We start from the raw sequence: 27,209 nt of genomic DNA, 5'->3' as shown, positions 1-27,209 counted from the left end.
CATAACTCTGAAATCTAGCTCCCACCTACCACAGAAAATCAAGTTATTTAACCTGAAAGTGAATATTTTCATGAATATGGATGGTGTTTCTCACTATGTTATTTCTTTTAGACTGTTTACGACCAGTGGTTCATCACTCTTTTTAACATTGTCTACACATCATTACCTGTTTTAGCCATGGGGATTTTTGACCAGGTATGTGTTTTTCTCTGTTCTTTATAGCTTAGCTTCTCTGTTAAACCTTTTTATTGCTTCTAGCTAAGTAGAAGACATGATTCACAGAAACAGCCTTAAGAATGCAGGTGTTTTAATAGGTGTTGCATGGGTCACATCCCCTTCCAGATCCCCTTCCTCTGTCGCTTGCTTTCCCCCAAAAGGGTCCTCTGATCAAAATTTGGCTTATCTCTTCCTAGAAATTTGTACCCCACTTTTTTTTTTGGCAGTACTAAGGGTTGAACTCAGGACTTTGCACTTGCTAGGCAGGGTCCTTACCATTTGAGCCATGCCTCTGACCCTTTTTGCTTTAGTTATTTTTTGTATAGGGTCTTGCTTTTCTGCCTGGGCTGGCCTGGATTATGATCTTCCTATTTATATTTCTGCATAGCTGGGATGACAGGTGTGCACTACAATACCCAGCTTTTTATAGGTTGGAATGGGGTCTTGCTAACTCTGTGCCTGGACTGGCCTTGAACTGCAATCCTCCCCTTCTTTGCCTCCTGAGTAGGTAGGATTATAAAGCTGGAGCCACCTAGCCCAGTCTCACACCCCACATTATTGATGAATGGCTCTGAGAGGTCTTCCAGGAAGTAGTCTCTTTAAATTTTATTTTAGCCCCAACATTTCCCAAATTTTTGTGACTATAGCTTTACTCTTTACTCCCCGCCCCCCCCCCCCCCATATAGCACCTATTGCAATGCCTCAGAACTAGTGTCTTTTGGTTTATATACTGGGAAATGCTACATTAGCCTCTGAGAATTTATAGAGAACTGTGCAATGATAGACAGAAAATCAAGGAATGAGGCTGGAGCACCAAAAGCCAGCATGTGTAATGAGATATCCTTGTCTATCACAGCCTTAGAATAGGAACTTCTGGCCGCCGAGTAACCGGCCAGTGGGAGAGGAACACACAAATCCTCACAGACATCGAGACATACAGCACAGATGTTGTCCAGCTCCAGTGTGCTTGAGTGGGGAGAAGGGAGGGAGCCAATTATAAAAATGGTGACTCCTTGGCACTGGAAGAGCCTTGGAAGATACTTCCTGGAAGGGGGAGAAGTCTGGCTGCCTATGGGGAAGTAGAAGGCTAGCCAATGGAGTTTCCATGGTACAAGTAGAGTGTATTATTCTAAAATGTGTGGTTTTTTTTTTTTTTTAAGGAGAACAGATTTTCTTCAGACTGTCCTTAGACCCGTTTGCTGGGCCTCATTTTCTGGGCCAAAGCCATCTATTACAAAATATAAATCTTCACATTATGAGCTCAGTCCTCTCTCCCATCTTGCTGACTTTGTAGTCAGTTGTAAGTCTCTTTTCTCAAATGTAAAAAGGGCAGTTTGTAAAAGGCATATTTTGTGGAGTTCTACAAGAAATAATGAACTTTTGAAGACCTTAGATGCAAAGGATTAAGCACATCCACTTCCAAATGCCCATGTTTACAAATGTTTCTTTTCTTAGTTGTTTCTTTTTGTAGCTGCCCAGAATGTGGAATCAAATAATAAAAATAAAGCAGTTTCTGGGAAAACATGGTTATTGTGCAATTCAAAAAAAAAAATACGGCTCCTTATTGCCATCAAGTTGAACGTCTGCCTCTCTTCTTTCCTGCTTTGTCAATGTTGGCCTTTAAACTGATCACAAGATCCTGGAATGCTGTGCTGGAAGGGCCTCAAGAATCATCTATGGATTCCTTCACTTTATAAGGAGGAAGCCAAGTTGGGAAGGTTCAAGTTGCTGCCCTCATACCACACAGCCAATAAGTGACAGAACTAAAGGGGCCTAGAACCAGGCCCCTTGACGTTGGGGTGGCCATTTTATTCCTATTGTTATTATTATTGATGTTATTTATTCTTATTTGTATGGAAGCATCAGTTATTTATTACTTAAGATGTGGCAAGAACTGTACCCAACACATATTCTCTTAATCATGACTGTGGTTCTGTGAGATTGGTGTCACTGTTTGCATTTCTGGAAATGAGGAAACTGAGGCTCAGATGGGTCTAAGATTACATACCTGTAACCAGGTAACAAAGCCTGTGTACCTAACCTCACCAGCCATCAGACTCAGACTGGGGGAAGAAGCTCCCCTCAGCTTTTCAACACAGGCCTTCCTAAAGAGAATAGGTTGGTGTTCTTCATGGGACCTTGTTTGGTGAGAACTGGGCCATCCTGTAAAGAGGAAAGTGGATCAGATCTTTCCCTACCACCCCGAGAGTTCACCATCTTTGACTATTTCTCCACCCATGGTCCTCTGATGTTTCTAGTGGTTGATTCTTGCTTTCCTTCTTGGTTCTTAGTGTTTGCCTTTTTTTGCTCACAGTGTGGTTATCAGTGTTACTTTAGAGCTGGCTAGAAATGCAGAATCTCATGTCCTCAGGCTATGCGAATAATGATCTTTTCCTCAGGTGATTCATGTGCACATCAAGTTTGAGAAGCATCACTTTAGTTGGTGTTAAACATAGTGCTTTCCATCTGTAGAATTTCTTTGTCTTAAACACTTGGCAATTGTTACTGAATCCTCCCTTTCCCATATTTAATCCCACATGGAGTTTTCCCCTTTCCCTGCTCCCTTCCTCCTGATCACTTCTCCCTCAGGTTAGAGCATGTCTTGTCAATTCTGACACCACAGCTCTATGCTGCCATATTCTGGTCACTACCACCCACTGCACTGGCAATTAACTCCTGGTCTATAGGTTACACATGATGTGCAGGAATTCTGGGAGTGTGAATGCTTCTGAAGAGTCTGCACCCAAAGCAACCTTCAGAGAAGTGTAGAAAAGAAACTTTTATTTGAATTCAAATATCTGGGTTCAAGTCAAGTCCTGGTTTGCTATTTAAGGTCTATGCAACCTCTCATACATGTCTCATGAAGACTCGAGTTCCTTGCCTGTAAAATGGGGATCATTTTATTATCTTCTGTGTTATTATGGGAATGAAAACAAGATATTGTCTCCTTCTGGCCCAGTGGGTAGGTGCATAACAGGGCATGCTTACAAAGGCATTTGCTATTTCTGAAGATAGGGAATGAGGGACCTCTCTGACTCTTCCTCAACCCTCCTCACCTGAAATTATACTCTGTTTACAGGATGTGAGTGACCAGAACAGCCTGGACTGTCCCCAGCTCTATGAACCTGGGCAGCTGAATCTACTTTTTAACAAGCGTAAATTTTTCATCTGTGTGGCACATGGAGTCTACACCTCCTTAGCTCTTTTCTTCATCCCCTTTGGAGCCTTTTACAACGTGGCTGGAGAAGATGGGCAGCATATGGCTGACTATCAGTCCTTCGCTGTAACCATGGCCACATCTTTGGTCATTGTGGTCAGTGTGCAGGTAACCTTGTTTATGAAAGCACCTTAACTTGATGGGTTTAGAGCTGTTGAAATTCCACTTCATTGTTGGATGATTTTGTCTCATTGTTGCAGGGCAAGTGATACTAAAAGAACACTGGGGTTTGTTTTTCTTCTCTCTCTCTTTCCTTTCTTTTCTTTCTGGTATTGGGGTTTGAACTCAAGACCTCCTGCTTGCTAAGCAGGTGCTCTACCACTTGAGTTACTCTGCCAGCTCTGGGATTTTCTTTAAAACTACACATTTTGAGATGAAAACAGGAAAATTTGACATAAATTAGCAGATTTGGGGGAAGCCTAACTTTCATGTTTCTAGAAATCTCACAATCACTTCTTTAGGTGGGGTGTTGTGTGTTAACTACTATTTCCTTCTTGTGTTTGAAAAAGAAAAAAATCCAATAGTAACAGGAAGAGAAAAATTCTGTGATTATTTAAGTTAATAAATTTCAAGTTTTAAAGTGAGATGTAAAGTTTGTTTGGCAATACACTTCTGTGAAATTATTTAAGAGATTCAATGTTTGACCCAAATCACAAATTCAGAGAAACTGTTCTGGTGGGATTGAGTTTTGATGCTTCATTGACTTTCTTTCATGGGTATCTTGAGTTGGGATTCTATTTCCTGTTTTATATTTTGGCAGTACTGGAATTTGAACTCAGGGCTTTGTGCTTACTAGGCAAGTTCTCTACTACTTGAGTCATGCCCCCTCAACCTTTTTGCTTTAGTTGTTTTTCAGATAGAGTCTTGTGGTTTTGCCTGGTGCCAGTCTTAAATTGTGATCCTCCTACCTTTGCCACCTCTGTAGTGGGTTTACAGACATATGACAGCATACCTGGCTTACTCTTTGAGATATGATCTCACTAACTTTTTTGCCTGGACAGGTCTTGATCCTCAACCCTCCTATCTATGTCTCCCAAATAGCTGTGACTACAAGTGTGAAGCAGGGAGCCTGGCCCACTTTATGTCCTTTTTTAATGCAAATGGAAAGCAAAACCATTAGAGACTAAATTAGAGCTCACACAGAGTTTTTATCTATTCACATCTATAGCTCTTGATGGGCACAGCAAGCAGTATAACCTCTTTGATTTTGCTTTTGATTACTGAGCCAACTTAAGAATCAGGTGAGGGTATGTTTTCGATTCTCTCTTTTTCTGGAGAGGGAAGGGCGCATGTGGAATGTACTGCTCCCAGCTTATTCGGCTGCACATTGGGCCTTTTACCTCGTGTCCCCAGGAGATGACTTGAAAGGCAGTAATTGAGATAACAGGCCAATTGAAAGGAAGAAACAAATTGAAAACCTTCTTCAAACAGTCCTTAACATTGTCTGCTGTATATAAGTATGGATAATAAATTGGGCAATTTGTGATAGGTATGACATATGACAGGTGTGGAATGTTTCTAGTAAAATTGTTTTTCACAATTAGCACTACAAATTTTGTTTAAATTTATCTTTTATTTATTTATCCATGCATTTATTTATTTATTTTCTTTTTGGGGCAGTGCTGGGGTTTGAACTTTGGCCCTCATTCTTACTAGACAGATGCTCTACCACTCAAGCCACTCTACCGGCCTAATTTTTATCTTTTAAATTAAAAAAAAACAGTTAATATTCCTACATGCCCATCTGTATTCTTCTCTTTTTCCTTTTGCTTATCCATAAGTTATTCTTATATGCTCTCTCAGAAGTGTCAGTGGTATGTTTTTATGTTAACTTTATTATTTAAGAGATGTTTTTCCCATAAAGCACACAGTCTTGTTCCAGTTTGATGTCACAGTTGCATTTCTCCTTTTTTTACAATTTGAGAGACCACAGAAACATTACACTTGATAAACATTGTATATTCATAAAAGTGACAGAATTTTTTGTCCCTGTCCTTTGGAGTTTTTGAAATAAACTAATGGAGATGTCTTTCTCTCCATTATCAGAGTTTTATAAGGATGGTATGCATGCTTTTTCAGAGGGAATTCACAGGAGGACTCAAAGTAACCATTGGCTCTTCCCTTGGGGAGTTTAGAGTGGGGTTTTGTGAATCTATTTGGTTCAGGTCTTAATGGATCATGCCAGAATCCAGCCTCTGTCTTCCATCTCCTCCAGAGCAACAGGTCCTACCTCCCTCCTCTTGCCTCCTCACTCATAATGCCCCGCCCACACTGGCCTTCTCTGGCTTCTGGAATTCACCAATCTTATGCCTGCATAAGCCTCTGCTCTTTTCTGCCTGGACTCTTTTTCCCTTTACTACCCTTAGAGGCCATTTTTTTCAAAGAGGCCTCCCTTGCATTAGGCCCCATCATTGCCTCTGATGGAACAGAACTCAGTTCTTTTTCCTCATAGCTCTCACCTCCTCTTGGATGTGCGTATCATTCCCTTGTTTAATAGCTCTCTGTGCTGTCATGGAATGACCAACTCAGCTATACTATATGCTCTAGGGAAGCACAAGAGTAAGATTTAAAGGTCTTCACAAAGCAAGGCACAGCAGGGGGAGGGAGAAGCCCCAGACCATATGGTCCTGGAAGGTGGGACTGTGCCTCCATCCCTGCCTTCTGCAGCTAGGCAGCACTTAGGCCTTAGGTGCACCTGTAGTACCTCTATTCTAAAAAAAAAAAAAAAATTGCAGGAGATTTAGGACATGGTGTACAGTGTATGAATGAACCATAATTTATTCAATGAGGCTGCTGGATTGCACCTGTATTTTCACTATGGCAAACAACACGATAACAGACTTTCTATCTTTCTTATACGTCATTCTCAATATGATTCCCTAACTAGTCCCTTAGGATATATTCTGAAGAGTGGGAATTCTGGGTCTAAGGATATAAAGGCACTTAAGGTTCCTTTTTATGTATTGCCAAATATCTTTCCAAACAGATTATTTTCAGTTGAAGGATACAAAATACCCTTCACAACAGACCTTCACTGATTTAGAGTATTTCTCTGAAGTATTTTACAATGTTAAGTTGATGACCTTTGGCTGCTTGGTAAAAAACTAATGTGTGCTAAATAATTTTCTCCATTGGGCTGGAGGTGTGGCTCACATGGTAGAGTGCCTGCCTAACAAACACAAGGTCCTGAGTTCAAACCCCAGTACCACCAAAAGAAAAAGAACTATGAAATTCCCTATTCAAAGAGGAATAATACTGAAAAAGTATTTTCCTTTTGAAAAACACAGTTTCTGCATACTCTCACATAGTTTTTCTCTAATGTTCATTACATACTTTGTTGGATTTGTTAAAACTGGGAAGAAATTAGCATTGATATAGTGCTGCTTACTGAGCTACAGCTTTGATTCTAGTTTCCCTGGTTTTGCTTTTAATGTTTAATGTTCCTTTTGCGGATTCAATCCAGGATCTCTCATTGCATTTGATCAGCACATCTCTAATCTCTGACTGTTCTAATGACCTTTTTTCCTCTGCAATGACCTGGACACTTTTGAAGAGTAGTGGTCAAGTATTTTCTTAGTTTGGGCTGTCTGATGCTTTCTTAGGAACAGATCAAGGTTGTGGATTTTAGGGAAGAATCATGAAGAGGTGACATAATGTGCCCTTTATGTTTCTTCCTTTCAGGCTGTGCAAGAAGGCACTCTGACTTACCACTGCTGCTGTTAACCTTGGTTATGTGGTTGTGATGGTATTTACCAGGTTTCTCCACTGTAAACTTTTTTTTTCTATTTCCATATCCTATTCCTTTGAAAGTGAGTTACCAAATCTAATTCACACTCAAGAGGAGGATAATTAAGCCCCACCTTGTAAAAGGAGGAGTAGCAAATAGTTAGTGTTTGTGTGAAAAATCATAACAGATACATTTAAAAATCAAATTGATGTAAGAAACCAGGGCTCAGAAAAAACAAGTGATTTTCTGGACGTCACACAGTAACTGCAGGGCCAGGAGCCCACACCTTGATTCCCCAAGCCAGCGCTCTTTGTGAGGGTTGTATTGAAGATTCAGTACTAAACAGAACTTTCTCAAAAGAAAACATTCAAATGGCAAAAAAGCACATGAAAAAATGCTCACCATCTCTAGCAATAATGGAAATGCAAATCAAAACTACACTAAGATTCTACCTCACCCCTGTTAGAATAGCCATCATCAAAAACACCATCAACAACAGGTGTTGACGAGGATGTGGGGTAAAAGGAACCCTAATCCACTGCAGGTGGGAATACAGCTGGTGCAACCACTCTGGAAAAAAATTTGGAGACTTCTTAAAAACCTAAACATAGACCTGCCATATGATCCAGGGATCCCACTCCTGGGGATATACCCAAAAGAATGTGACACAGGTTACTCCAGAGACACCTGCACACCCATGTTTATTGCAGCACTATTCACAATAGCCATGTTATGGAAACAACCAAGATGCCCCACTATTGATGAATAGATCAAGAAAATGTGGTATTTGTACACAATGGAATTTTACTCAGCCTTGAAGAAGAATGAAATCTTATCATTTGCAGGTAAATGGATGGAACTGGAGAACATGATTCTGAACGAGGTTAGCCAGGCTCAGAAGACCAAAAATTGTATGTTCTCCCTCATATGCGGACTTCAGATCTAGGGTGAATGCAGCAATGTGTTTGGACTTGGGCCACAAGACAAGGGGAGAGCACATACGGGAGATATAGGAATAGGTAGAAAACCCAAAACATGAAAACATTTGATGTCTCCACTCCAGAGGAACTAATACAGAAACCTTAAAGCGACAGAGGTTAACATGAGAAGGGGATCAGTAACCAGGGTAAAGATCAGTTAGAGATGAATTAACATGGGTCATAACACATGTGTACACAAAAGCAATGCTAGGAATATTTCTGTATAACTATCCTCAACTCAACTAGCAAAAATGCTTTGTCTTCCTTGTTAGGCTTGTGTCTTTTCTTCAGCAAAATTAGTGATAAAGGCAGAACAGGACCTTCCTGGAACTGAGGGGATGAGGGGGAGAGAGGATAGGGGAGGGGGATGGGGGGAGAAATGACCCAAACAATGTATGCACATGTGAATAAATGAATAATAAAAAAAGTTTTTCCAAAAAAAAAAAGAGAGAAAAAAAAAAGAGCAAGCATTCCCTACTGCACAGTTGGGATGTGGTGGTTGGAAGAGGAGCTGGATCTTGTTGCTGTGCTACAGGGTTGACATCACCTATGTCTTATCCACTTACTATTGTTCCATGGATTTCCCTCCTACCCAATTTCTTCTTTCCCAACTCCCACCCTGCCATCAATTCTGAGTGTGAGGTATCTGAAACAGCCAAGAGACCTAGAATAGTGCTGTGGGCAGGAGAGCACGTTGGGGAGTGGCCAGGCCCAGTGGTATCCCAGAAGCAGATTTCTGGCATCTGGCATCCTCTGTTGGCCGGTGTGCTCCCAAATGGAGACACAGTGAATGAAGGTAGTGGCAGAAGAGAGAGGTTAAACGTGAGCAAAGGAAGTGAGAAGAATTTGATTGGGTTGCCAACTATCTCTGCTGTCTTAGTTATATGCTTGGATGCTCAAAGAAGGCCTGCCCTAGTGGTAACCTTCAAAAATCTGTTTGTTTGTTTGAACTCAAGGCCTTATGCTTGCTAGGCAGGTGCTCTGCCACTTGAGTCACTCCCCTATCCCTTTTTTGCTCAGTTATTTTTCAGATAGGGTCTCATGCTTTTTTGCACAGGTCGGCCTCAGACTTTGGCTCTCTACTTATGCCTCCCAGGTAACATGTGTGTCAAACATGTGCCACTATGCCCAGCTTATTATTAAGATGAGGTCTTACTAACTTTTGCTCAGGCTAGCCTTGAACTGTGGTCTTCCATGCTTGCATGGATTGCAAGCATGAGCCCTTGAACACAGGTCTTCTGATGCCAATTTCCCTTCTCTGGTAGAAACTATGGGTCTCCCCAGACACCTAGTAGCTACATGGAACTCATAGTCTCCACCTCTGTCTTTTATGAGGGGATACCATACCTGAGACACCAGTATCATCCTCAACTAATACAGGAGAGAAACCGTTCATCAATGACCAACACACAGATCTGTTTTCAACATTGAAATTTCAATTTGAAGAGTATATGAATTCCTAGCTCTTGACATTTTAGTGAAAGTCTATTAAGAAGATCACCACTTATTTTGGTTTCCAGGAGGCTCTGAAAATGTCTACTTTACACAGACTTCTCAGACATCAGTATGTATGTGATTATAAGCATTGAAGCTTAGCAATTTTGGCTTCAATAAAAACTGCTGTCTTTAATATGTGAAATAATAACCTTCAGGAATTCTGTGAATAAGCTCATTTTGACAGCAGAGTTAATACCCTTTCCTCACTGTCTAAGCTTGACTTGTTATTGTGGTAACAGCCCCCATGAAATCGTCATGGTCTGTAATTATAGTTATAAATTTTCAGTCCTGCTAATGTTACAAGTCAGATCTTAGTAGTCTCTGTTTCTCTTTTAATATCAGTTTTTTCAGCCACTGAAATTATAAAATACTCCTTTAACATTTCAGAAAATGCACAAATGAAATTAACTATTTTCTTTTCCTTCCCTGCTTTAACTGTTATGATTGTTTAAATTCTTCCATGTTTTTTTCTTTGCTTTTAGACAAACACACACATAAGCATATTTAACAAAAGAGATCATAATTATGCATATTATTCTGTAATGTGCTTTTCTCACTTAAGTAGATTGTCTGGACAGCTTTCCAAACCAATACATTCAGATATTTTTTAATTTTTTGATAGCTGCACAGAATTTTATAATACATAGATAAAATGTATCATGGTCTACCATTGATAGACATTCAAGATGTTTCTTTTTTTGCAATGGTACAGTACATAGACTAGTACATATATTTTATGTACTATCAAGTAAGTTCCTAGAAATGGGAGTTCTGGGATCAGAATTCCTAATTTTTGCTAATATGGTAGATGAAGAATGATATTTTGTTGATTTCACTTCCTGGCAGGAGAATATGTACATTTAAAATTTTTCTTAAATAAGTACCATATCATTTTCTATAAAGACAATAGTTACAAGCAACAGGTTCATCTTTAGTTTCAGAAAAAAACATAAGCTTTTAGGTAGTTCCAGAATCTTCTGGAACCAGGGAGAGCCACAGTGAGGTGTAATGCCTGGAAGCAAAACCCAACCACAGGACGGCCATATTGCAGTGAAGACATTATTACCTCCTCTTCCAGGTTGGCTATGATCACACTAAAGATCAGAAGCCATGTGCTTCCAAAGGAGCATGCTTGTCAAATGCTGAGAGAAGTGCACTAAAGTTTGCCATTGTAATTATGGCTTTCATCATACTCTTGTATGTCAAGATTTTACCTTCTCTTTATATCATGGCTATGCTACTTGACACAAAATAGTTCCTGATTGTCTTTGCTGTTTTTAGCTTTTATATTTATTCATGATTTTAAAAAAATACTTGTTTCATTTTAAAAAATATTAGTTTTGGTTTTCTTGCTTGTTTAGTTTTCTTGATAAATACTATGCTCCAATCACTTCATTTCCATTTTTTTTGTCTCATTCTATTAGTTTTTATGCCTTGATAAGTGAATTAAGCTACTCATTTTTATTGTAATCACATGTATTTTATCTCGTTCTTTTAATATTCTATGATGACTTTTTTTGTGGTTCTGGGGTTTGAACTCAGGGCCCCTTAGCCAGGCTTTCTACTACTTGAACCACATCCCTAGTCTGTTTTTGCTTTAGTTATTTTTTAGCTAGGATCTCCCACTTTTTGACTAGGCCAGCCTCAGATTGTGATCCTCCTACCTATGCCTCCCATGTAGGTGGTATTACAGGTGTGCACCAACACATCTGGTTTGTTTGTGACAGGATCTTGCTAATTTTTTGCCTGGGCTGGCCTTGAACCAAAATTCTCCCAATCTTTGCCTCCCAGGTAGCTGGGAATGCAGGTATGCACCACCACTCCAGGCTTACTTTTAAATTTCCAATTTTTCCTTTCCATACGTGGATACATTAATTACAGTTTTAAATGTTCTATTTACTGTGAATAATTTATGCATTTCTATTTTACTAGTGATTTCTCCTTATTTTCATATTCATTTAAAGCTATATTTGATATCCTAAAATTACATATGTACTTCACCAAATGTGTCCTTATTTTATTCTAAATCTTTCCTCATTGACCTCTAATTAAATAATTCTGGAAAGGTTTTAATTTTTCTTCTCACTTTTTTGCATGTTAATTTTTAATGTTTGTCCCAGTGTTCCTTTAGTAAGTGCTCCCTTAGCAGAAGATATTTTGACTGTTCCAAAATTCTTTCCAAATTACTATTGCAGTTTATAGTCTCATTATTACTCATTTAGAAGTAACTATAAATTTATAGGAATCATTGCTCACTATTTTTATGCTTTCATATCCAATTTCGAGGTCTTTGCTCCGATTAAATTTTATTTTGTTGCAGTAATATCTTTGAGTAATATGTTCAGAAATGGTATCTAGATGTTATAATTTTGTGCTCAAAACGTTCTTTCTAGATCAGGCGCAGTAGCTCATACCTTTAATCCTAACTACTCAGGAGGTGGAGACTGGGAAGAATGTGGTTTGAGGTGAGCCCAGGTAAAAAGTTAGAGAGACCCCATCTCAGTCACACCATAGGCATGGTGATGTGCCTGTGATCCCAGCTACTGGGGGGCCATAGGTAGGAAGATAGTGGTCTGAGACCAACCTGGACAAAAACACAAGACCCTATCTGAAATATAACTAAACATATAAAAGGACTTGGGGCATGGCTCAAGTGATAGAGCACCTGCTAAGCAAGTGCAAGGTCCTGAGTTCAAACCTTAGGGCTGCTGAAAAACAAATTTCTTCTTTTGTTTTTTTTTTATTTAAATAACATGTAAATGACATGTTGAATGGGTGTAGAACTCTTTGAGTCGGAGCCTTTTTCTTTAGGAAATTTGTTTTTGTTACACTACATACCAGTTTCACTGTAGTGGATAAATCCTCTTTGCTTCGTAAGAAGTAAATTCTCTGCCTGAAAGCTTATGTTTCTTTATCCTCGAACATCACAAATGTCACCAGAATGTATCTTTTTTTTTCTCATTAATTTGCCTAGGATTTAGAAGGCTCTTTGAATATGAAAATCCATACTATTTGTTGTCACAAAGCAATTATCTATGGCTTAACAAATGTTTTTCCACTTCTTTCCTCCCCTCCCCTTCCTTCCACTCCGCTCCTCTCTTCTCCTCCCCTTCCCTCTCCTCCCCACCCTGTTTTGTTGTGGTACTGGGGTTTGAACTCAGGGCTTTGCGTTCAGTAGGCAGGTGCTCTACCTCTTGCCATGCCTCCAGCCTTTTCTTTCTTTCTTTTTGTCTTTCTTTCTTTCTTGTTCTGGTACTTTGGATATAGAGTCTCGCTTTTTTGCCCAGGTTGGCCTGGACTTGACCCTCCTATTTTAAGCTTCCCACCAGTCCCTGGGATGTCAGGTCCACACCACTATGCCCAGCTTTCTTCTGTTGAGATGGGGTCTTGCAAACTGTTTTTTTCTTTAGGCCTGAGCTAAAGATTTTGTCTTCTGTTCTATTATTTCCATTTGTTTATTCCAGAATATTAATTCAGTTCTCATCAGTGGCTACTTTTATTTGGTGTCTTCATTAAATTTTTAAATTCAGAAATAGTATTCTTTTCTTCCAGATTTTTTTTCTATGATCTAATTGCACCTCCTTAAGAGGTCTTACTACATTTTGTTATTGTTCTAGTGTTTGTCTGTCTTTTCTATTGGTTCTGCTTCAATAGGAGCCACTTGTTCGTATTTTTTTTTTTAGCTGAATTGTTTTACACAGTTTAGATTTTCCTTTGCCTTTTCTTACCCTCACAGATTGGGCTGTTGTTGTCTCTTGATAGTAGTGAACTGACAGGTGGTAGAAGACAGAGTTGGAGATTTGGGGCTAGTGTCTTGGCAACTAAATGAACTAGAAAACTAGCAGCTCTTGGTCAATGCAGGGATGGTGGGTCTCTGTTTTCAGGCCTTTTGAGGAGAGGAAAGGCTATCCTTTTATAATCCCTGTAGTTCACATCCAAGGCTGCCAACATGCTTTAATGGGATGACACTTTAAAGCACAGTAAACTGCAAGAGGGAAGGTGACAAATATCTTCTCATGTTAAGAGGGTAAGGCCAACTCAGGCAGACAAGAAACCTGGTCTTGCACCAAATTCTATTAGGAATGCAAACCTTTACTTGGACAACTTTGGACATCTGAGATGCAAATAATGACTCCAGAACCTACTTCCTCCTCTGTAGAATTCAATCATTTATATTTACCAGTACTTTCCTTGATTCTCCAACAGCTCACCACCTTTCTTTAAGTTGAGCTGTCACAAGTTATTGGAAGGGAGAAGGCCTTGGGAGCATGCTCCCAGGTTACTCTAAGTTTCAGTTTCTGAATTTTATGCCAAAAAGAAGATTAGTATTTTTATTTGTTATGATTTGGGTAATTTAAGGAAAGGACCATAAAATGAATTGGAATATTTATGTGAAAGTATTATGCATGTGTAAAAATAGTCATGTGAAAATGTACATACAGATTATAAAATGTTGCACTTGCTCATATAGAAATTTTTTCTAATAGAAAAGTTTTGAGAGCAGTTGGGAAAGAGACTTTAAAATTATAAAACCATTCTGTTTTCTTATTCCTCACTTTAAAAAGCTGAAAATTTGATTTCCTGATACTGTGTCGACCTTGGCTGATTTAATGGCCAGCATATGTAAGTTCTTCAGTCAATTGTCTAACAGAAATGCCAAGTTCAGTCAGTGTCCTGTGTGTGTGTGTGTGCCTGTAGTTGGCCTGGAAGCTAGAGAGTTGCAACCTGCTTGTCATAGAACAGTTCTAGGGAAATATCAAATAATAAAGTTATGCTCTTTTAATTTTCAAAGACCTCTTAGATTTTATTTTATTTACAGATAGCCTTGGACACGAGTTACTGGACCGTCATTAATCATGTCTTCATCTGGGGCAGTATTGCCACTTATTTCTCCATTTTATTTACAATGCACAGTAATGGCTTGTTTGGAATCTTCCCAAACCAGTTTCCATTTGTTGGTGAGTGAATCCTACTGTGTAGAGGAGCCTAGTGTCATGTGGCCATTTATTTGTCTTTGTAACTTATTAGATTGAGTAGACTAGAAATGACCAAAGATTCTTTCTCTGAGTTGATTGAGACAGGCATCTGAAGGCTTCCAGACCTGGAAAGGGTTCTAAGAGATCAGTTTCTGTTGTCTCTGCCAGGGGCAGAAGACCCATTGTGCTAGCAATTTACAAGTTCCCAATAGTCCATATGTAGCAGGACTTCCAAGGTTGTCCCCTTGGAAGAAAGAGGCATAACATATACATTGGGGTCACCTCAAAGGTTATGAAAAGTTTGTATATTATACAGAGAAAAGAGGAAGAAATACTAGACTCTACCCTTTATGCCACATTATTACCAACTTATATGCCAAAATTCATCCATACGATTCAATTTCACTTAAATGAGAAAGAAATGATATATAAGTTAGAGGCTTCAATAAATTGCTGGACATTGGTCCATACAGAAGTGGCCTGAAGAGTAGGCTCTATAGGTAGATAACCAAGGTTCAAGTGCCAATTATGCCACCCAAGAAACTGTGATATTAGGCAAGTTTCCTCTCCTTACCCTGATTTAATGTCTTTATAAACTGGGGATGTTAATAGTCCTTATTTTCATAGAAAAATTGTGAGGGCTAAATGAGATAATACATATAAAGTACTTAGCATGTGTCATGGTACATAGTACTTTTCAATAAAGGTTAACTCGGATGATGGTGAGTACTGCCATTAAAGCAAATGTGACTTGTTTACTGGTTGAGGACATTGAAGAAGTATTTGAACATCAGATTGGTAGCAAAGAACTCCCCTAAATCCTTTAGTTCTGATATTCTATTATTCTACAAAGAGTACATATGCAGTATATGCATGGAGTATACTATGATTGTAGTCCACATTTCAAAATGATTAGGAAGGCCACCGAACTTTACACAAGAAGGCTATTAATATACTTTCTCAGAAGTTTCGTGTGTAGGGAACAGAGATTTTCTGAGTTAATCTCAGTAAAGTAGAAAGGAGAGACAACCTTTGTGGTTCAATCAGACAAGACTGAGCTTTGCATTCCCTAGCTGGGTAGCCCAGCGTAGAAAACAATTCTTAGTAGACTAACTCATGTAGAAAACAATAGAACCAATTCTGAGATTAGGCATGTCCATTGATGTAAAGGTGCCTGAAATTCTGTTTGCAGTTAAATGCACCCAAATACATGAGAACATTGTTCTTCGACTTTTCCTTTTCCTATATGTACATGGAAATCTTTAAATTGTACCACTCTTACTCAATATGTAATGTTAATACTTTGTTTACCAAAAGATTCCAACCATGTTGGTTATGAATAAGAATAAGTTGATTAGGAAAGAAAGACACTAAAATATTTTTAACTTTTGTCTTATTTGTTTATTTTGGGGTTGCCAAATCTGAAATTTCTGTGCATTGACTAGAAGAATTAGTCCTCAGAGAGCATTCTGATATGCATAATGGGACTGGAATGCCTCAACTGGCGAAAGTAGTTTGTGTGGGGACCACTCTTTTCAGCTAAGCACATGCTATTCTGTGAATTAATTACTGAGCTCCAATGAAACTTTACAAAAGTTAGATCAACACTGGGGTTTAAGAAAAAAAATTTTTTTCTCCTTAGTAACCAACACCAAGCATGAGTGTGGTTTTAAAGTGAAGTTTATTTTTCCCAACCTTGTCTGAGTCAAGTTTGTTTCTGCCCATGGCTGACAGCAACTGGAATCAGCTGCCTTTTGGTAGGCAGATTCTACTTTCCAAAACCAGAAGAAGCAAATATACCAATTGGTAGCCAAGCCCTCATTCCCAAAGCCCATTCCAATGGTGTTAACACTTGAGCACTAGGATAGGAGACCTGAATAATTGGTGGTATCATGGTAAATCCCCAGAAAATAAGCAGAGACAGAAGTTGATTTTGGTGGTATAGTAGAATTGATATTTTTCCCATGGAATTTGTTTGTCTGCCTTACTGACCTTTCATGCCTTTGATACTTGTTTAGACAAATGTCAAGTTATGTGAGGTATGAATCGAAAGTAATAAAACTGGCTTCAGACTTGACAATGAGCTTCACTGCCCTATTGCCTTAGCATGGTTGATGGCTGCACCAGTGGTCTCCCTGTGAAAGAAATGCTTTTTTCACAAACCCCAAAGTCTCCCTGATCTCCTTAGAACTTTAAGTATGGCATAACCAAGAGGACATCAAACAGATAGCCAGTCCCTTTGAGGCAGATTTTCTGGGGCCCTTGCCTGGAATTTCAAAGGTTGGCTCTGTGGCGAAGTGTACCTTTTATGACATGGTCAGTCAACAAGACCAGTTTTTGAGATTGTACCTGTGTATTCAGAACGTTTATTGTGGAGTTTTATTCAAGACTCATAAAGGTAAATGTGCCTTTTAAGAATAGTGGCTGCTTTGTAGCCAAGGGATCTTGAGGCTGAAAGAGAAAAATTGAGCCTCATGAGCAAAGTTGAACAGAGCCCGGAGCAGAGAATGTTTGGCTCAAAGCAGTTCCTACAGGGTGAGCTTACCATTTTCACCTTTCCCTCATTATCACCGAACACCCTATATACTCAGAAAACACTAGAAAACACTAGAACCCTCCTACCTAGTCCAAACCTTGTTGTTTCCTAAAAGACTTTACAAAGAGCTTATAATAATTCATCCCTGTTTATAACCACAGTATATTTTTTCTTTAATGACAGGAAATGCGCGGCATTCCTTAAGCCAGAAGTGCATCTGGCTTGTTATTCTCTTAACAACAGTGGCTTCGGTTATACCAGTGGTGGCATTCAGATTTGTGAAGACAGATTTATATCCAACCTTGAGTGATCAGGTATGTTGCAGTGCTGCTGAGCACTGCGTGGCTTTTGGAAGTGGTGTCCTTCTGTTGTCTTCTTGGAAGCCCAGGGAAAGGATAAGACAATTCCCATAGGCCAGCAGCCATTGGTGCATGGCACCATGCCACAGTAGATGGGATAGCCCACGTCTTGAATGCACCAGTCCTGAGAGCCAATGAACAGAAACATCTAGCTTTACTGTGGGTGAAGAAAATTACAAGTTAGGTTGGATAGTTCAAAAAGCTGATTTTTTTTTTAAAAAGAGGCACACTGGAACAATTTTGGATAATTATTCTAAGAGCAAGACAAGCTGCAGGGAAAGTTATTGACTTGAGGGCAAGTAAAGGATACAGTAAAAGGGAGACAAGCAAGATATGGCAAAGGGACTTTTCATGTTGGTCGAAATAGAATAGTAGGTTCAGAAACATGGGGGAGATGTTCTTTCCGAACAGAATTAAAAAGGGAATAGTAGCATGAGGCACGGATTGGGAGTTGGAAGTAAAATAGGAAGAACACATCATAGACCAGGGAACACATCCGTTAGACCAGGGAATTAGAACACATTTCAGAATTTCATGGGAAGAGGATTGTAAATGAGACAATTTCAGGTTAGGTTAAGAGTTGAATTCAAAGAGAATTTGCCATTCATCTATGGCCAAATCATGAGAAAGGGGAAGATGTTGCTAAACGGAGTGGGACCAGGCAAGTGATGCTGAGGGTAAGTGAGGAAGAAATGCTTCTTGTGATCACCCTCATATTCTGTAACCAAAGTATGAAGAGATTCCTTCTGAAGATTTCAGAGTCCCTTGTCATGTCTGTCCTTTCCCTTTAGCTCTGTTTTGCTACAAACCCAGAAAATGATGGATAAGCTGAGGGAATAAAGGAAGACTGTGCTCACATTTCCTAGGTTAAGCCTGCTATGATTTTCTGCCTGATGACTTTCTTCTGACACAGAAGTCAGAATCCAAGCAATTCATCAGTTCACCAAGGTCACTTACAGCAAACCTTTAGTCTTTTTCTCCTCACCTTTACAGGAAGATAAAAATAGTGTTGGAAATTCACCTGAAGGATGTGGAGCCTTTCAAAAGGTCACAGGCACATGCACACACACACACAAACCAGAATAAATCAAAACCCTGAAAGTTTATGATACATTAATCTTTCATAAGAGTGAGAAATTTATGACTCTCATTTTCTAAATTCTCTCCTAGTGCAGTTACTGATGACTGCTGGATACAGAGAACCTCAAAAACAGAGGGAAAAGACTGTTTAGGGAAAATGGGACAAAGAATTGTTGGGCTGATTGTGTCTGGGTGGCAATGTTAGAAAATCTTTCTGGGTCAGGAGTGGTGGCACACACCTATAATTCCAGCTACTCAGGAGGTAGAAATCAGGAGGATTGTGGTCTGAGGTTGGGCAAAAAGTTAATGAGACCCCTATCTCAACAAAATAAGCCAGGTATGAATGAACACACTGTAATGCCAGCCATGTGGGAAGCACAGGTAAGAGGATTACCATCCAAGGCTAGCCTGGGCAAAAAGTGAGACCCTATCTGAAAGATAAATAAAGCAAAAAGAACTGGGGGCGTAGCTCAAGTGGTAAAGCACCTGCCTAGCAAGTGTGAGGCCCTGAGTTCAAACTCCAGTACCGCAAAAAAAGAAAATCTTTCTGTATGAAAGTAGGCTCTATGCTCCTGTACAATCAGAGACAAAATAATGACATTTATCCAAGTATTTCTTGCTTACATGAGAATTTCTTGATAGTAATAAAACTGATGAGTGCCTAGTGTGATCTTTTGGGTGGAAAATCTTCTTTTTTAGTTAAAACTTCCTCTTGTAGTGGAGGTGAGTATTCAGTTATTGCTGGTGTTATTTTTACTGAAAAGGCTTTCACTTTAAAAACTGGCACATTTCCTGGTGTCTATCATTTGGATTCATCTCTCTCTCTCTCTGGGTCTGTTCCCTCCAGATCTGCCGGTGGCAGAAGGCTCAAAAAAAGACAAGGCCCAGAAGTAGCCAAAGGCCTCAGACCCGCAGGTCAAGTTCAAGAAGATCTGGGTACGCTTTTGCTCACCAAGAAGGCTACGGAGAGCTTATCACATCTGGAAAAAATATGCGAGCTAGAAATCCACCCCCAACATCGGGGTTGGAAGAGATGCTTTATAATAGCCCTAGCTGGATTGAAAATTTATGTAAGAAAACCACAGACACAGTGAGCAGCTGTAGTCAGGATAAAACAGTGAAACTGTGAGTCAAGATGAATTTGAGTTGTCTTTTCACTTCAGCTGGAGCTGAAATTCAGCGGCTCAGGCGCTAAGAGTGAGGCAGATTGCCTCATTTAACTTAAATCCGCAGCAGACTGTGGCCAGTACCTATCAAGGAAAGAGGGGTACGTTCTACAGGAATCCAGGGCAGATGGTTAATGTCCAACTTGTGACTTGGTGGACCAATGCCTCACAGTGCAAGCCAGATTTTTATCAACTTAGACACCAATTGATCTCAACTTTAGAATATTATTTCTGGAGAAAAACTTGTAAATCTGCATGTACACTAAATGTGTAGATCCCCAGGTGGATTAACAAAGGTGAATATCTGAGCCAAGAAGCACACTTGTTGACAGACAGACCATGTGTAAAGAGCAGTCTTTTCCCCAGATGGACTCTCAGGATTTAAAGTGAATACGATGGTACTTTCAGATGAAGAGTCACATGTCACTCTAGTTTTGGTATCTTCCCATCTGGTCAGCCAAGATAACAAATCACTTGCATGCTTGGAGAGTAGAGAGTCGTACTGGGGTTCCTCATTTTTCTTCCAGTCTAGGGACAAAATAGGATGAATGTTTTTACAGAGGGGCAGACTGCTAAGTTGGTCAATTTTATTCAAAAAGCTCTCAGCCTGTGTTATGTTGGGACATGCTCATGAAATGTCAACAAATGACTCTACAAAGTATTCTTACATGTTTCAGTGACCTTAATGACAACCTCAGTTGTACTTCACTGAGCAAAGCATTGGAATTTCACAGTTTAATAATAGTATTCCAGATAGTTTATGGGCAAATACTTTCAACATTTCCAATGTTATAAACTTGACAGTTGAAATGAAATGAATTAGTAAATAATCTATTCAATTACTACTTAAACACCCAAGTTTAGGTCATTCAGATTTAGTTGATCTGGACCTCTAGATGTCATGTTTATAACTCAAATTATTTAAACATATGTAGACAAGCCTGATTTTTTTTCAGTCTCCATGTGAATCACTAGTGTATTTCCTATAAAAGGCCTCAGGCAAATTTGTGTCCAAATCCAAGCTCTGTTACTTCTTACCTCAATAAGCTGGGCAGTTAATGTGCCTTCTCAGAGACTCAGTTTCTTCCTTGTTAAAATGCAGATATCCTTCCTACCTTGTGTAGTTGGCAATTGTCAAAGCCCAAATTCTCCAATGATTCTCTTATGAGAATCATAATCATTATAGGAGTTAGGTTTTAGTCAACTCAGTGTCAGAATAACACAGCAATCTGAAGAGAGTATGAAGTACTGGATTTTCAGGAATCTGTGGGGAAGGCTTTGATGAAATGAGATTGCTAAGTAAGATATAAACCTGGCTAGTGTCCTATAGGGAAATAAAAGAATAACCTGAGAAGTAAATTTCTCTACCAGAGAGCAAAAGCAAATCATCATGCCTGATTAGTTTTTTACAAATCAACCTTTTCACTGTCCAGGTTTCTTATTCTGGTTATTGGTCAAACAAAAGTACATTTCCCAAGAGAGTGTGGTGATCCTTGAATGGGCTTGATGTATAATGGGTTACCATGATTTTAGTAGATTACAGTCATTGAATTTTTTGCCTTAATTTCAAAGCCTAGCTTGATTTTTCCTGAACGATGTGATATGTAGAAAAGGACCTCATACAGTGCTTGACTATAGTGAATGTTTATAGCTATGTCCTTTTCTTCTATATACCTGCCTAGAAAAATCCAAATGTTAGTTTCTAATGACGAATTTGTCATCAGTTTCACTGTTTACTTGCTCTTTGTAACACTTTTGAAAAATTTCAATAAATATTTTGGCACTATTGGTATTCCAAGTTTTGTCACCTCTTTATTGGGAACTCATTGGTCTACTGTTTCTTTTGTTGTTTTTGTTTTTAATTTCTTTTTATGTCTGGGGAAAAGGTACATCATTCTTAGGATCAGAGTCAAGAATAAAATGAATCAATTGGAAGTATGTGTAAGGGATGGGAAAGATTAGAAATGGTCCAATTTTCAAATTTAAAAAAAGGCTGTTTATAAACAGATAGTGGAGATGATTGTGAGAGAAACACATTATCACTTTACTTTGGTCCCTTGAGATCCAAATAAGCTCACACACCCATTGTAAGATCATTCAATTATAAGTGCCAGGGATTATTCTGAACCTGAAGATGAAAAGTTTGAAGGGTGAGTGGTGATGGTGGGACACTACAGAGCAGTAAATTTTAATTTTACAAAATGGTATCAGATTATTTGGAAAGAAAAAATGTTTTTTTCTAGATTCAAGATTTAAACTGGTAACCTTGTGTTTTAAAGTCTCAGCCCATGTTTTCAGCTCTAATAGTCAAGTGCAAATTATGTTTTCCTGACCTAGGTCTGCCATCTTTGTTGTTCTCATGTTCCTATAGGTGTATATACCTATGAAGGGAAGAAAGAAAGATGAAGAAAGTGAGAAAGATAAAACAAGGCAGGCAAAAAGGAATGGAGGGAAGGCAGGAAGAAAGGAGAAAAGTTTCTAGTTATGTCTTTTGAGGTGATGTGACTCCTTGAAAAATAAATTTAATCACTCAAAAAAACTGGACTGTATTTGAGACTTAAATGACAAAACCTCCTTTACATTCTGTATGAGATCAAGAAAATCTTATTGAAAAGAACCTAGGAGCTCTGGCTTATCACAGTGATGTTGCTGATTTTTGTGGCCAGAGCCACATGACTTCTGTAGTCTCAGTGTCCTCATTTCATCAGTAGGAACATTGGACCCGGATAGGATGTCCTCTAACACCCTTTGTCATTTTCTCATTCTGTGAGCTGTTCTTGCCAGTGTTGTCCACTGCGTACATATAGACATAGAATTGTCTTTGGTTACTGAGAGATACCTGTTTATAGGTATTTCTATGTCATATATATGATATATAGAGAGAGACGAAGGAAGGGGGAGAGAGAGAATTGTTTGAGCTTGATGATGTTCTCTCTCTCTTTCTCTGTAGTACTAGAGGTTGAACTTGGGGCTTCATGATTGCTAGACAGGTGCCCTTCCAAACTTTAGCCATGCCTCCAGCCCTTTTGCTTTAATTACTTTTCAGATGGGGTCTCATGCCTTTACCCAGGTCTGCCTTGGTCTGTGATCTTCCTGCCTCTGCTTCCTGAGTCACTGGAATTGCAGACCTGCACCACCATGTCTGGTCCTGAATGCTCTCTCGATCACAGGGCCTGACTCTTGAACTGGTTTGTATTTCTCCAGAACAGCCTTCGTGTACTGCTGCCTATAGCTCAACTCTTCGTCCCACACTGAGTTGAAATCTATGCTGAACTCTGTGGTGGCACTTTGCCTATGTCAGGTGAACACACTCAGTTTCTTGCTAATGATTCACTAAGATATTTCCATGCTTCTTTTCTTTTCCACCACTACTTCAAATATCAAAGGTATATGGATCCTCAAGCCCTCTAAGAATAAGGCCATTTAAAAGTCCTTCCTATCTTGTCCCTGAGCACAGAGCAGATTGTTTAGGTTTCACCTCCTTCAGGATTAAAGTTGAAACAACAGAACTTGAGTGATGTTCTTCATAGTTACAGAGCACTTTGCACAAACCGTGTTCTTTAAGCTTTTCAAGAACCCTATGAGGTGGTCAAGACATCCATGTTAAACCCTATTTTAGGAGGAGGAAATCAAAGCATAGAGGGGTGGAGTCTGCCCAGTATCTCACAGAAATGGTCTTCTTTCCATAATTTCTTACCACAACTCCTCATCCCACACCAAGCTCTCCTCACAGACATGGGGTTTCTGAACAGTCTGTCCTCCTTCTGAACCTTCATTTCACTTGTCAAGTGTGCAGGTTAAGGGAAGAAGTGTAAGCAAAGGGAAAAATGTTTTGAAATGTATGGTTTTTGTGTTGTCTTTCCCTTTCAGTACAACTAACCAAAATTCCTTCCCTTTCCTTTAGCATTCCATGAAGTTAGATAGATGTACCATGTAGGCAAGGGAAAGAAACATACATTAAAGTATTTTTTAAATTCATTGCTAAAGCCAGCAAATGAGAAAGGTTGTACTTATGATTTTATGGTAATAAACTGCATTATTCCAGCTATGTGTAAACAAAGTATCTTGAGGTTGATATGACCTAATTATCTATTGTATGATTTAGAATTATTATTTTACATTTTTTGAAAAAGGCACAAAGTTTAACAGGGAAAGAATCCAGAAATCATGATATCTTGCAGACTTTGTGATGGGAGTTGGAGGTCATGGGTCAGATAACCACGTGAGGCCACAACTTTCCAATTTTTACATTAACATCTGGTATTAAATGTCTCAGTTTGCTCTACTGCGTCACATTTCATTCCTCAGTGAGAAATCATAAACTTTTGTAATTCTCTAGCCTAAGCCTTTTTCTGAGCTGCCTGGAAGCCAGAACCAAATGACCAATGGATTTCAAAATGCTCATTGCAAAAGATTTGGAAGGCCTTGTTGGGCTAATCTGTAGGTTTGGGGGCTACAACCTAACTAAGAAAGGGGCCCATCTGTCCTTGAATTTCAAAACTTCCTGGCATATCTATTCCTGTAACTGGTGTAGAATGCAAATCAGCTTGGAGCTACATACATGAATGTTCAGAGTTCAAAAATAATAATGATTAGTTGGCCAGAAATCTCTGGCTATTTCAAACAGATTCCCATAAGACTTATATGAGCAAGTTTAAATTTTTAATAAATTGCAGACCAAGATGCAGGAAAATATGATAGTTAAGTTTGGAAACGAAATAATGATCAATCTAGCTGTTTCACTCCTTGTCACAAGTGTTTCCGTGCTTCCTGGCTTCTTCTAGGGAAACGTGAACACTGATGTTTGGCACTTGATAATTTTATTTCTGGTCCTCTTTTTGACTATCTCTCCTCAGGATACAGCACTGCATAGGTAAAGGTAAGTGGACAGGAATTATATTGACTGCAGAGACCCAGGAAAGGTTTTGAATAAAATTCTTTTAACTTTCTTGCAACAGTGTCACTTTCATTAAATCATCACTGGAAATTTCCTTTTGTTTGACTTTGTTTTATCATTCCATTTCTTCTTCAAAGTTCTCACATTGAGGTTTACATATTGCACGCACCCATGAGTGTGGGGAGACATTGGTGTGAGAAAAATAGGAAGTAGCTTCTATTTCTTGCCCTTGAGGAACAAGAAATCTCTCAGCTGTGCATCGTATGTACCATGTCATGGAATGGCCAGGGCCATTTTCATGCACCGTGTATAACAAGTACTCTTTCTTGGTAGGGGGTACTGGAGTTTGAATTCAGGGCTTTGCACTTGCTAAGCAGGCACTCTACCACTTAAGCCACATTGCCACTCATTTTTGCTCTGGTTATTTTGGAGATTGGATCTTTGCTTTTTGCCCAAGGTGGCCTGGACCATTTTCCTCTTATTTTTATCCTCCTGCTGTTACTGGGATGATAGGTATATGTTACCACAGCCAGCTACTGGTTCCCAGGATGGCTTTGAACTGAGATGCTCCTGATCTCATAGCATAGCTTTGGATGACAGAAACATGCCACCTAGCATGGCTAATAACTACTCTTTAAATATATTTAAGTGGATGAGAGTTTCAACAGTTATTAAAGGGAAAAAAGAAAAGTAACACAATGAGCTCTTTTTGCAGGCCAGAAAAGGAATGTCAGACCCTTGGGAGGCAGGAGCAAGAAGAGGCTCTCTCAGGACAGCCTGTTACAGGGCCTGGTCACAGAATAACCATTTACTTAAAAAAGTGTTTTTTGGCACAGATCCTTACAAAGAGAATGAGAATGTTACTTATTGATTGATTCAATTTTTAATTTTTTAGAGGAAGGCAGAGCAGTGTGGCCAGCAAGAGTCTGGGTTCTGGGGTTGGTAGCGTGGGTTCAGTTCTACCCCCTCAGGACAAGTTTCTTAACCATCAATTTAAGCTTTGCTTTTCTTACACATCCAACTGGAATGGTAATCTTACCTACCAGGATGGCTCCTGTGAGGATCGGATGAGACAGTGTTTGTTGCAAAACACTTGTCATATGCCTGGCTCATAGGGAAAGCTAAACAAATCCAAGCTGTTGTTACCAGAAGAGCAACCACAGGTTTGTACCCCAGAGGACTGCATCTCACTTGCCCTGGAGAAGATTCAACTTTGTTTAGAAATTTTTGGTTCAGGAAGGCTAGATAGAGCTGGAGTTTTGGAAACAAGGAGGAGCAATGGAGTTAAAGAGAAGACCCGGTGACTAAATGCAGGAAAGATCTGGATTTTTCAACCATGACGGATGAAAGGGAAGTGTATTCTACCCAACAGCAGAGATCCTAATCACACTTTCTCCCCATCGCCCCAAGAGGTGGTAGGTGATGGGACATGATGCCTGAGCTGTGATCAGCAAGCACCAAAGCCTTCAGAGCCATGGCTCCTGTCTGTAGTGGCTTAGTCTCTGGCCAACAGAGAGCTGGGAGGACAAGCATACCAATACAGAAAGCCAGACATCAATAGCAGCAACACAGGGACCCTGAAAATAATAGCACCTATCAGGGACTAAGTATCAAGCTCTCCCCAGATACTGTCCTGGGACCAGTTAAGGCCTGAGATTCACATAGGATCCAAAGTGATGGGCTGAGGAGACGAAAGGTGCAGAGGCCATCTAAGTTGATATGGAAAGGTAAAAGAATGCAACACTTTTTATAGCTCAGTTCTGTGGAGCAAGCCCACACCCACTGAATAATTCTTTGACTTGATATTTTGTATAATAGTGATCATCAACTTATTCTCAGTTGGGAGTGCTAATGAAGTATGTGTGTCTGTCTAGTCCCATCTGCCTATAGGGCTCTTGTGCACTCCGCCTTCCATTCCTCAAACATTGCCTCCAATTCTTCCTCCTTTTACCCCCTACCATTGGTTTCTTAATCCATCCACCCATTAGGCTGAAATCAAGGATACAGGCCTAACTCCCCTCCCTCCAAATATTATTCTAGACTGATACTCAGTCTTATAAACTCTTGCTTACCATGTACATGGGCTTTCTACATGGCCATTTGATAAGTGGTCTGGGATTTTCTCTAAAATAATGTCATTGATCAACCACATGCTGGCTTTGCTTCTGGAGAGGTCTCACCATAAAAGGAGGAAGAGAATGAATAGAATACCTTCTCCACATCCTTACCCTGGGTGACTCTAAAGAGGAGTTGTTTCTCTGACTATCAGTGATGACTAAGACAGAGGTGTAAGGTAGCTGGCTTGTCTTGAGTATCTTCTTTCACCCCAATCTGTAGTCTTCTCACCACTTAACACTCCTTTCCCCATCCACATTACTCTTCTAAGTCTGCCTTAGTTATCTGTTATGCCCCCTTTTAAATGGGTTGCAAGTGATATTCCTGCATTCTGACAGGAGAATATATACTTTCTATTGGATGCAGGAATCACTTTCAGAATAAGCCCACAGAGGACATGCAACCTGTGTACAAATGGTCTCAGTGATGTTGTGCTTAAAAGG

At 39.5% G+C, this 27,209-nt stretch overlaps 1 protein-coding gene across 4 annotated transcripts in view; it reads left to right on the top strand.

Annotated features, from left to right (window-relative positions):
- Positions 1-21,552, top strand: part of Atp8b4 (ATPase phospholipid transporting 8B4 (putative)) — a 258,513-nt gene extending 236,961 nt beyond the window's left edge. For all 4 annotated transcript variants that reach the window (XM_074065913.1, XM_074065915.1, XM_074065914.1 and 1 more), the window contains 5 exons: positions 112-195; positions 3,296-3,541; positions 14,457-14,595; positions 17,333-17,463; positions 19,436-21,552. In XM_074065913.1, the coding sequence (XP_073922014.1) occupies positions 112-195; positions 3,296-3,541; positions 14,457-14,595; positions 17,333-17,463; positions 19,436-19,717 (882 nt within the window). In that variant the 3' untranslated portion in view covers positions 19,718-21,552. The remainder of the gene's footprint in view (positions 1-111; positions 196-3,295; positions 3,542-14,456; positions 14,596-17,332; positions 17,464-19,435) is intronic.
- Positions 21,553-27,209: the final 5,657 nt, after the last annotated feature.

The sequence above is a fragment of the Castor canadensis genome, chromosome 2 (assembly GCF_047511655.1).
Source record: "Castor canadensis chromosome 2, mCasCan1.hap1v2, whole genome shotgun sequence".
In the NCBI taxonomy this organism is placed as follows: domain Eukaryota; kingdom Metazoa; phylum Chordata; class Mammalia; order Rodentia; family Castoridae; genus Castor; species Castor canadensis.
The sequence above is the reverse complement of the archived record's forward strand: the minus strand, read 5'-3'. Positions and strand labels throughout refer to the sequence as shown.